The sequence below is a fragment of the Oreochromis aureus genome, linkage group 3 (assembly GCF_013358895.1).
Source record: "Oreochromis aureus strain Israel breed Guangdong linkage group 3, ZZ_aureus, whole genome shotgun sequence".
Classification (NCBI taxonomy): domain Eukaryota; kingdom Metazoa; phylum Chordata; class Actinopteri; order Cichliformes; family Cichlidae; genus Oreochromis; species Oreochromis aureus.
The window spans coordinates 78,546,139-78,557,683 of record NC_052944.1 but is presented as its reverse complement, the minus strand read 5'-3'; the positions used below and the strand labels follow the sequence as shown (position 1 = coordinate 78,557,683).

The window sequence follows — 11,545 nt, the reverse complement described above, 5'->3', positions numbered from 1 at the left end:
TGTCATCCAGAGAGGCAGACAACATATGAAGCTCATTAGCATCATCTACCTCAGAGTTGGTCCTCCAAGTGAGTGAGGAGTTCAGTGTTTGTAGGATCTTTGGCTCTTTTCAAAAATATCATCTTTAAATTTATGGGGGACTCCACCATCTGCATGTTAGTTGCTTGCTACAGCAGCATTATTTATTATATATTATACAGTAAGAAGAAAAAAATGTCAGGTAGCCACTGGTTGTGATCTTAGCCGGCTCCTTATTAACACTTTTCTGTTCGGCTGGGTTCATTTGTTTTAGAATAAAGGTTCTTCTTTTGTTTCGACTTGCAGAAGGCCGTGGTGTAGATCCTGTTTTCTTCAACACAGTGGACTCTGCAGCAGAGGTACCTGACTCACAACAGGACCCTCTTACAGGCACAGGTACATTTAAACAACTCTTTCATTCGTTCAACTACTTGAACATTACTCGGATCCCTTCCCCAGTGTGACTAATTGTTTTTCTCCTCTTTCTTTGTGAGCGCTGAATTCAGTGTCAGCTTCAGGAATATTCCCCTCTGAAACTCTACGGTGTGAGAAACTTGTTTAAAAAAAAGTTTGACCTGGCGCTGCTCTTCTCTCGGGGCTGCACATTGACAGTTTTAGGCAGGTTAAATTAAATACAGCTATTTTAGCTCTCATATGAAACTTTGAAATCACTTCTCAATCAAACAAATCATGCAAAACAAGAACAGAGAAAGTCACCTACACACACACACATGTAGCAAAAAAACACTACTGGACCAGTTTGACCAGAAAGCTGAGAGACACATACCTCTTTACTAATCACACAGAACTGCTGAGGATCCAGTTCGCTCACATATTTCAAAAGCCTTAGTGATTATTATCCATCATTAGTATCTGTTAGGGTACCTGGGTCATTAACCCAGTGGTTTCAGTTTTGTACCTTTTATTTGTTTTCTCATCTTAGTTTATTATTGTGAAGCTTTTGGGTTCTGTTTTGCATTTCTATTTCCCCAGTTCTTCTTGGTGTGTGATTATGTAGTTCTTAAGTTTTGTTTTCCATACTCCCTCTGTTCTGTGTCTGCCCTGGTCTCACGTCAGCCCTGATTTGCCCCAGCTGTGTTTTCCTCCTGTCTCTCATTCCCTCATTCTCGCGCTGTGTATTTAAGCCCTGTGTTTCTCTGGGTCCGTGTCGTGATCTACCTTCATCTTGTTGTGTGTTCGGTCTGTCTGTGTAAGTTTAGTTTGGATTCTCAGTTTTGTTACTTTTTTGAGTTTAGTATTAAACGTGTTTTGCGTTCATGTTTTGCCTCCCAGTATCTGCACTTTGGGTCCTCCATATCATCACTCATGCCTGCACACAGCCCACTCATGACAGTCTGAACTTGGAATAATTTCTATGGAAACTGGACTTTATTTAAACCTTAAATTTAATCTCAGGTAGTCAGGTTTAAACTCAGGTTCAGTTATTCACGGAAAATCCCGACAGACTCAGACATTTAGAACAAACTAAGGTCATCTGTGCTAGAGGAAATGTCTGCTGTGACTGCTTCACTCTGCTCAACTTTGCTGTTAGTCAGCCTCTTAATCTTTACCTCTGCAGGGGAGTTTTACCTATCAGGAGCTAAATGACATTTAAATCACAGATCAAGATATTGTTTGTGTATGTATGTAGAAAGGCTGAGTGGTGTATGCTCTTCACTCTGATTGGCTGTTGTAGAAGTAAATAAAATGACCTTTAACCTCTCTGCTCTGTGTCATTTTCTTCTTTCAGATCACAAAATCATCACAGTTGAGTCTGGACAGGACGTCACTCTGACATGTCGAGCTCAAGCCCACATTGTCATAGTTGTAGAGTGGAGCAGAACTGACCTGGAAGATGAAGAACTTGTCCTTTTATATCAGCATGGACGACTTGTTCCAGATTACCAGCATCCATCTTTTGAGAACCGGGTGGATCTGAAGGACAGACAGATAGCTGATGGAGACGTGTCTTTGATTCTGAAGAATGTGAGACAAGATGATGCTGGAACATACGAGTGTCGTGTCATCCAGAGAGCTGGAAAACCTTTGAAGCTCATCAGCATCATCAACCTGAGAGTTGGTTCTCCAAGTGAGTGAGGAGTGTTCAGTGTTTGTGAGATCTTTGGCTCTTTTAGCTCTGCTGCCGTATTTTAATGGCTCTTCATTCAGTATCACTGAGATCCTTCTACTTTAGCCCAGCTGTGAATGATCTGTGTTGGTAAGAAGTGTTTGAATTAGTGTTTTCATGAAAGCCTTATTTTTATGCATTTACTGCTGCTCAGAAGAACACACATGGGGTGTAAAGCCTGGAGAAACACAACCTGAAATCTGTTCTTCTCTATGATGGAAAAATGTCTGAAAGTCACTGCCAGTGATGTCAGCCAGCTCCTCATCAAAACGTTTGTTTCACTGGGGTCGTTTGTTTTGGAATAAATGTTGGTCTTTTGATTTGACTTGCAGCAGGCCGTGGTTCATTCAACACAGTGGATGATGCAGCAGAGATACCTGACTCAAAACAGGACACTCTTCCAGGGCCAGTGAATAACACCTCTCCTCCAGCTACAGGTAGATATGAGCAGCGCTTAGAAGTATTTTTTTTTTAAATTTGTTTCAACATAACAATTTTAATAATTCTGTGCTCAGCTTTGGTGTCTTCAGTATCATTTCCCATACGGTAAAAAAATACATTTTTCCTGGCCAAAATATATTTCAAATATATGGTAAATATATTTTGTATTTGTGATGCTCCACAAAAATATATTTTTGAAATTGAAAATATATTTCTTTCAAACCAAAATACATTTCAAAACATATTTTAGGGTGAAGAAAATACATTTCCAACCTTACAGTAGAATGTATATCAAAGTATCCTTTATTTAAAATGTATTTAGTGCAATAATGATTATAATGATAATAATACTAAAAGTAACATGTTTTATGCACATCTGCAAAAAACAGTTGGATTCAAACAAAACAGAGTCAAAGGTCTATCACGAATTAGGTTGTTTATTCATTTGCTTACAGTATTTCACATTACACAATATTTCACTGTAATGTAACGTTCATTGACTTTGAAATTATCTGTCAGTGATACAGTAAACAAGATACAACAACTGCTATGTACACTTTAGTTTTTGACAATATATACAGTATAGTACTTAAATGAACACACTCCACTTTTTTTGGAAATAGGCTCATTCTCCATCTCCCTCAGAGTTAAAAATGCAGCGTCTTCTTTCTAGATCCGTACGTTATTAGGACTCTGGAGCGTGATCTTACGGGATGGGGCGTAGCCAGGATTTTTGGTCGAGGTGCCATATTAGCAGGCCAAACAAATGCTTGCTGTGTGGTTGGTTGCAATGTTAGATTGCACTACCGGCAAAGGAATAAGCTTGAAAACAGGCTCTCTTTTCATTGTTTCCTCACCTGTAAGCATCATGAGGGAGCTTATGTGTTGGATGTTACCAAAAGAAGGCGTCTAGCCTGGATAGCAGCTGCGAAACGAGCTGATATTCGGTTCTGTACCATCCACAGATATCTGTTGGTGTGCTTCAGTATTTTCATTCAGGTAAGTTCTGAATAAGTTCATATTATTCTTTATAGCCTGTTAGTTTTATTTTCAATGCGCTCTGAGATCATAGCACAAACTTAGAACAAACATGCAGAACTACCTTCTATTTATAGAGTTGCTAATTATTTGGCATTATTGCAGCAAACCAGCCTATGAAATGAAAGAAACAAATCCTGACTGGGTTCCAACACTACACACGGGGCACTACGAAATCCCTGCTTCAAACTACATTCTACATACCACCATGCCAATCAGATTACTTCTTCCATGTGTGGGTAAAAAGGTGACCCTCCTGGATAAGATGGCAAAGGTTTGCTGCGTTTTGGTGAACATGTGCCCCAGTGTGGTAGTAAAACCAGGGAAAAATGCTCTTGTTAAATACTCTTAAGTCTTGTGCTGTTTATGTAGTGATATGTTTTCAAAACAGACAGTAAATTACAGAATGCTAGTAGTAGGTGATATTATTTAAATGCTGTCATGATTTTATGTAAACATTTTATGTAAACATTTTGTGCATTCAGCATTCAACAGCATTCCGAGGGAGACTGGGGACATTGAGTCCGAATGGACCATGTTCAGCGTCTCCATCGCCGAAGCTGCTGCATTGAGCTGCGGCCGCAAGGTAGTTGGTGCCTGCCGTGGTGGTAATCCCCGAACCAAATGGTGGACACCAGAGGTGAAGGGAGCCACCAAGCTGAAGAAGGAGTCCTATCGGGCTTGGTTAGCCTGTGGGACTCCGGAGGCAGCCGACAGGTATCGACAGGCCAAGCGGAATGCGGCTCGGGCAGTGGCTGAAGCAAAAACTCGGGTGTGGGAGGAGTTCGGAGAGGCCATGGAAAAAGACTTTCGGACTGCCTCGAAGAGATTCTGGCAAACCGTCAGGCGCCTCAGGAGGGGAAAGCGGTGCTCTACCTGCACTGTGTATAGTGCTGGCGGAGCGCTGCTGACGCCGACTGAGAAAATTGTCAGGCGGTGGAAGGAATACTGAGGACCTCCTTAATCCCACTGACACGCCTTCCGAGGAGGAAGCAGAGTCTGGGATGAGGGGAGTGACCCGCCACCTTCGGGGCGAGGTCACTGAGGTAGTTAAACAACTCCTTGGTGGCAGAGCCCTGGTTTTGATGAGGTCCGCCCGAGTTCCTGAAGGCTCTGGATGTTGTAGGGCTGTCCTGGTTGACACGCCTCTGCAATGTTGCGTGGAGATCAGGGCAGTACCCTGGACTGGCAGACCGGGGTGGTGGTCCCCCCATCTTTAAGAGGGGAGACCGGAGGGTGTGTTCCAACTACAGGGGATCACACTCCTCAGCCTCCCTGGGAAAGTCTACGCCAGGGTGCTGGAAAGGAGAGTTCGTCCGTTAGTCGAACCTCGGATACAGGAGGAACAATGCGGTTTTCGTCCTGGTCGCAGAACACTGGACCAGCTCTTTATCCTCTCAAGGATACTTGAGGGTGCATGGGAGTTTGCCCAACCAGTCTACATGTGTTTTGTGGACTTGGAGAAGGCATTCGACCGTGTCCCTCGGGTGTCCTGTGGGAGGTGTTATGGGAGTATGGGGTGTCTGGCCCATTGCTACGGGCCCATTCGATCCCTGTACAACCGTTGCAAGAGTTTGGTTCGCATTGCCGGCAATAAGTCGGACTTGTTCCCGGTGGGTGATGGGCTCCGCCAGGGCTGCCCTTTGTCACCGGTTCTGTTCATAATTTTATGGACAGGATTTCTAGGCGCAGCCAAGTGGCGGAGGGCTTTCACTTGGTGGCCTCAGAATCTCATCTCTGCTTTTTATGGATGATGTGGTTCTGTTGGCTTCATCAGGTGAAGGCCTCCAGCTCGCACTGGAGCGGTTCGCAGCCGAGTGTGAAGCAGCGGGAATGAGGATCAGCACCTCCAAATCTGAGGCCATGGTTCTCAGCCGGAAAGGGTGGAGTGCCCACTCCGGTCGGGATGAGTTCCTGCCCCAAGTGGAGGAGTTCAAGTATCTCGGGGTCTTGTTCGCGAGTGATGGGAGAAGGGAGCCGGAGATCGACAGACGGATTGGTGCTGCGGCTTGCAGTGATGCGGACGCTGCACCGGTCCGTCGTGGTGAAGAGGGAGCTGAGTGTAAAAGCGAAGCTCTCAATTTACGAGTCGATCCACGTCCCTACCCTCACCTATGGCCACGAGCTGTGGGTAGTGACCGAAAGAACGAGATCGCGGATACAAGCGGCAGAAATGAGCTTCCTCCGAAGGGTGGCTGGCCTCTCCCTTAGAGATAGGGTGAGAAGTTCGGCCATCCGGGAGGGGCTCAGAGTAGAGCCGCTGCTCCTCCACATCGAAAGGAGCCAGTTGAGGTGGTTCGGGCATCTGACAAGGATGCCTCCTGGGCGCCTCCTGGGTGAGGTGTTCCGGCATGTCCCACCGGGAGGAGGCCCAGGGCAGACCCAGGACACGCTGGAGAGATTATATCTCTCGGCTGGCCTGGGAACGCCTGTGTATTCCCCGGATAAGCTGGAGGAGGTGGCTGGGGAGAGGGAGGTCTGGGCTTCTCTGCTTAGGCTGCTGCCCCCGCGACCCGGCCTCGGATAAAGCGGATGAAGATGGATGGATGGATGGATGGATTTTGTCATTTGTAAACTATACATGACATTGATTCTACATTGTTACTGATCTGATGTTCTACAAAGTGCTTTTAATTAAAAATAGGCAAACATTTCTTTGTTTCTTTATTCAACTTTTGAACAGTGGTACTTAGTAAGTACATATTCAGTAAATGCAAATTATTTACATGGCCCCCTAAATTAAAACATTATGGGTTATTCAGAACAGAACTATGCTTGGAAAAATATTGTCCCATCAGTTGATCCAAGTCCTCCACAGTAGCAGGTGGAACTTTTCTTTTCTGAGGACGGCTTCAATTACCTGTCACAACGAATGGTCTGTTTATGTTTTGATCAAGAACCTTTTTTTGGGCAGCTGAAGAGGAGAAGTCTATCTTATGGCCAACCTCTGGCTGTATCTTGGTCATATTACCCAGCAAAACCCAGTATGCAGGTTCATCTTGTAAAAGTCCTTGTACCACAGAGCCGCACTGTTGCTTCTACATTAAACAGAAGAGCAGCGACATGGCTGCAGGTCTCCACGACTCCGGCCATACAGGTGCAGTGGGCGGCTTCAACCTTCCCTGTGATGCTCACAATGACCTGTGGCTGCAAAGCTGCAATTCAGTCTTTAAGAGTGCAGTACCTGAAACACACACAGACAAAGTTCATTTAAAGACAAGAGCTTTAATAAGCCAAGGCCGACACAAATGTGTTTTATCTACTTTCAAATCCATTTATAATAAATGTAACAAATAAAGTGTTTTTATGTATCCATCTATAGAACGCTGCATGTTATATTCTAAATCTGCCTGTTTCTTTTAGAAACCTAGCAGCAAAAATGAACCTAAAGTATGTAATGCAAGGATGTAATCACTTTCAAGAGGGAGAAAGCATAAAGTTTGACTTTAAGTGACAATTATGGACACCTAATATGATAAGGAGATTCTGCAGGTCATTAATCAATGTATAAAACTAAAGCAGAATGTATTTTTAGTGACACAGGACACAAACAAGGAAGCAAGATGTGTAATTAGGATTAGTTATAATAAATATGAATTAATTAGGGCAATTTCTTTAACCATAAAGAATAACTAAATCCTTCAGGACAATATCACATCAGTGCACTGAACTCACTATGTTATCCCTCTAACAGAGCCTCTACATGTTCTCACTGTAATTTCCCCTCATGAATGAATTTATGCTTGCACTAATCTGAATGTTCGGGGGGAATCAAACGCATTTTACTCGCAGTACTCAAGCTGACTTACCTTTGCTTGAATGACGGTGTACTCACAACGTGGAGGCTTAAAAATAGCCAAATCTTGTACCCAGTCCTTGGTGAATTGGATGTGCGCCTCCAGAGATTTATAATTGCGAAATTGGTGCGCTGTGTATGCGCTGACTCCACAGACAAGGTACCAGAATAGATCATGCTAAGTCAATAGCGGTTTGGTCTTCAGGGTTTCTACTCCACGGCCGTATTTCATACGGGTCCACATTTCAACAATCAAGTACCGTCTCTTTGCATCTGGACACAATCTGTCTCTATACCGTCATTTTTCTTTTGAGCTAAGTTTCAGAATGGTTCGTAGCAATCTTGTTTTGATTCGTGGCCTGCCAAGATGGTGCTGCGCTCCCACAATGCATTGCGACATTACGTCAACTCCAAAGCCCTTTATGCAGGAGAGTATGCGCATGCGCATTGCCATGGTGGTTTAAAAAATAAAGATATAATGAAAAGTAATTAATAAAAATTAAATATTTAAACATTCCCACAAATGTGCAATGAACGTGCACAAACACTGTTTATTAGTTGTTGCTGTTTCTTTCTTTGTTCCTTTTTTTTTTTTTGAAAAATAACGACGCCTCTGAGGCGCCGAATTCCGACAGTGAGAGGAACGGCCGGATACGGGAGACGGAAGAAACAAGCCGATTATGTTCGCGTTAATTAGGTGGTTGGAAGATGTAAAATTCTCAATTCTGCCAACTGAACATATACGAGATTTTAATGAGTATGAATAATTAGCCGGCATGGAGGAAACGGACCTTTATTTGGTGGAGTGGTGACAAGAAGCCAAAAGACGGGTGGCCGGTCTATGAAGCCTCCATCATCAAGCTAGCAGGTGCCTTTTCTCATATAATATTACTTTATTCTCGCTTATTTGGCACGGAAGCGTAGAGCTGCCGCCCAGGCAAAAGAGAAATATAAGTATATCACGTTATAACGTGAAAGGTTTATCGTTCTAACAATATACTATCATGTTTATACAATATACTTTTCATGTTTGAACAACATTGTACGAACAATGTACATAATTATCACGTCCGTACAATATTGTGCGAACGTGATAATTATGTATATTGTAATAACGTGATATTATATTATACAAACATGAAAAGCATAATGTTAGAACAATAAACTTTTCACGTTATAACGTGATATAGCTCTATTTTTCTTTTGCCTGGGTGGCAGCTCCACTTCCATAATTTGGTAATCAAAATATGTAACTTAATTAATTATATTGTGACGTACTTTTGCCTTTTCTTATTATTCTGCCTTCTCAGATAGGGAAAAAAAATACAAATAAAACTGTTTACACTTGTTATATACAATAACTATCAAAACCTATTCACATTTAATTTGGCTTTCACAGAAATCCCACCTCTCCTTCTGGCTACAGAGCACTTACTTACCAAGGTTAGAAACAAAGCACAGTTATGCTTTATTAATGTTCGCTAATTACAATGTTCCACATTTCCTTGCTTTTTAAGTCATTTTTAGGCTTTTTAGAGTTTTTGTTTTTTTTAGCAGTAATGTTTCTGCCTATTTATTTCAGCCCATGAAATCGAATGCAGATCTTCATGATGTGAGATTTACATAAATGTAAGTAATTTTGTTTGTCATTGTCATTAATGTTGTTGCTTTTGTTGTTTTTGTGCAGTTTGCAATCATATAAACCTAGCAAGCACCAGTCAGCACAGTGACTAACCTAAACTGATTCTTGCTTTATTCACATATATTATATGTAATTATATATACCTGCACATTGTACCTAGGGTTGCAGCCACTTGGCTCCACCCCATTGTTGTGACAGCCCTGATTGTACTTATACACTGCATCTGCCACATTAATGTATTTTTAAGTGATTTGTTTGTAATACATGAATTTGTTTCTTACAGATGTCAAAGTCTCAACCTCATGCTGCCCTCCCCCATCCTCCTAAAGTAAGTATTTGTTGTTGTAGTTTTTATGCAGTGTCTGTGTCACATGCTAATCATAATTATTGAAATAACTGTTTTCTAACAGATTTTCCAAAACACTAGTTATGTTTGTTGTCATTCAGACTAATACTACTGCTTAGACATTGCTTAGTGGTCATGCATGTTTGACAAGCTTGTTATGATACCAAAACAGTAGGCCTGTCACAATAACCGATATATCGACTTAACACACAATACATGTACATGACCTCAATAATTGTTAATGATGCAATTTATCTGCCATTATATTTACAAAAATAAAATATAATAATAACAACACAATAACATTAAATAACATTGTTTTCTATTTGCTAGACAATTTACTATTTATTCAAGTTTTTATGGTATCTAATATTTTGATACCTAATTTCCATGATCTAAATATTTTTAGAATTAGATGTTGGTTTGTCAATTGAGAATGTGTAGATCTTGCATTATTATGGTGTTATATTATGATTATACATTCAAAGACATAAAATGGTCTTAAAATGACAATGACATAACTTGTCGCAATTGTTTATGGGGCAATATACCGACCAACAAAAAGTTGTTATCGTAACAGGCCTTCAAAACAGATGGTTTTAATTTCTCACCTCTGATTGAATGCCTTTGTTTGTTTGCCTTTTTTTACTATAACAAAACATTTTTGCAGAATATATATGGTGAATTTATATGCATAGATACAGTCGTAGTGCTTGACACATGCACACAGCAGTAGATGTACTAAAAAGGAAATAATTACAATCATGATGATGATTGCTGATGTCAGTATATATATTTTAGGGGAATGTTTTGTTTTTCACCCAAAATGAACTATATTGCTTCAGAAGAGATTTATTACTCTGCCTGACTCTTATATATTGTTCTGTTTTTTGTTTGTTTTTGTTATTTTCAGGTTCAATGGTGCGTGTTCTTCTAATGGCCGCCTTCCCACTGGAGGTTTTGATCCACAGCAATTTAAAAGGTAAACAGCTTTGAAAGTCAGTTCAAATGGTTAGCTAATAGTATTCTAAAAAGCCTACAACTCTGTCACCAGTTTCTTTACCAAAAAGTACCCATAAAAGTATATCGCATATCATTGTAGTTCAAATGTTTAGTTGTACAAATGTCAGATTTTTGGAAATCTAAAACTAGTCAAACACTCAAATGTTCATGCTTTTTATAGGAGGACAAATCAAAACGGACATCGGCGCAGAGTGAAGAACTGTCCTTCATAAGGACACTATGACAGCCATATATAGTAAGTGAAGACTTTCTGTGTATCTAAAATTGCATACAGCACAAGTAACTTACTTTGCAACCATTAAAATAGGTTGTAAAGTAAGTTACCAATACAAATAGGTGATGATGCATTGTAGTGGTTGGTCTCAGACAAAGAAGGTCAACAGATTTATGAATGCTGGAGGGTAAGGAGAGATGACCAAAAGGGGTGTTAGCATTACTGTAATGTGAACTGGATAGACTTTCCATCTAGGAAAAAAAGGGGTAAAATTATGCGTAAAATATATCTGCATTAATATCTGTATCTATATAAACAGAAATATCTGTTTGCTAAATGAAGCCAGCTAACATAAATCATATTTTTATTTTAACTCTGATAAAAGTAATAGAACTGTGACTTTTGTTTGTTACAGTGGCAGTAAGGAAGAGGTTTCCCAATGTGTCCAGAAGGGCTTTGAGGATTGCAGTGAAAGCTGGGGGAACTGAGACTGCTGGAAAAGGAAAAGAAATTACATTTAAAGTATGTTGACTTATGTTCATACAATCACACACACATATACACACACACACACACATATGTACATATATATATATATATATATATATATATATATATATATATATATATAGAGAGAGAGAGAGAGAGAGAGATATACACACACACACATATATGTATATGTGTATGTGTGTTTCTTTTAGAATGTTTAAGTATGTAATGAGAATAATTTTATAAAATGAATATTCCTTGCTTGATTGATATGCTATATGTATGTTTTAAACATCAAATAAAGATTTCTTTCAGCTGTTACATGTGAATGTGTTTTCTTAGAAATATATGAAGGGTTAAATTTATATATTTTTGAATGATTTTAAATAAGTTTAATTGTATTTTGAAAT

At 40.3% G+C, this 11,545-nt stretch overlaps 1 protein-coding gene and 1 long non-coding RNA gene across 2 annotated transcripts; both read left to right on the top strand.

Moving 5' to 3' along the window:
* Positions 1 to 4,105, top strand: LOC120438241. Its single transcript, XM_039608683.1, has 6 exons — positions 1 to 68; positions 325 to 414; positions 1,769 to 2,107; positions 2,479 to 2,583; positions 3,553 to 3,586; positions 3,731 to 4,105. The coding sequence occupies exons 1-6, from the start codon at positions 26 to 28 to the stop codon at positions 3,975 to 3,977; spliced, it is 858 nt and encodes a 285-aa protein (XP_039464617.1). The 5' UTR covers positions 1 to 25; the 3' UTR covers positions 3,978 to 4,105.
* A 3,984-nt stretch (positions 4,106 to 8,089) lies between these two features.
* On the top strand, positions 8,090 to 11,208 carry LOC120438273. The gene is made up of 7 exons (XR_005611757.1): positions 8,090 to 8,289; positions 8,821 to 8,864; positions 9,004 to 9,050; positions 9,347 to 9,391; positions 10,323 to 10,391; positions 10,593 to 10,667; positions 11,062 to 11,208. It is a non-coding gene; the product is annotated as an uncharacterized LOC120438273 (long non-coding RNA).
* The last annotated feature ends 337 nt before the right edge of the window (positions 11,209 to 11,545 follow it).

Excerpts from the sequence above, each read along its gene's own strand:
- LOC120438241 (XM_039608683.1), top strand. The coding sequence starts at position 26 with ATGAAGCTCATTAGCATCATCTACCTCAGAGTTGGTCCTCCAA. Across the intron at positions 415-1,768 it reads GGACCCTCTTACAGGCACAG|ATCACAAAATCATCACAGTT; the intron begins GTACATTTAAAC and ends TTCTTCTTTCAG. Across the intron at positions 2,108-2,478 it reads CCTGAGAGTTGGTTCTCCAA|CAGGCCGTGGTTCATTCAAC; the intron begins GTGAGTGAGGAG and ends TTTGACTTGCAG.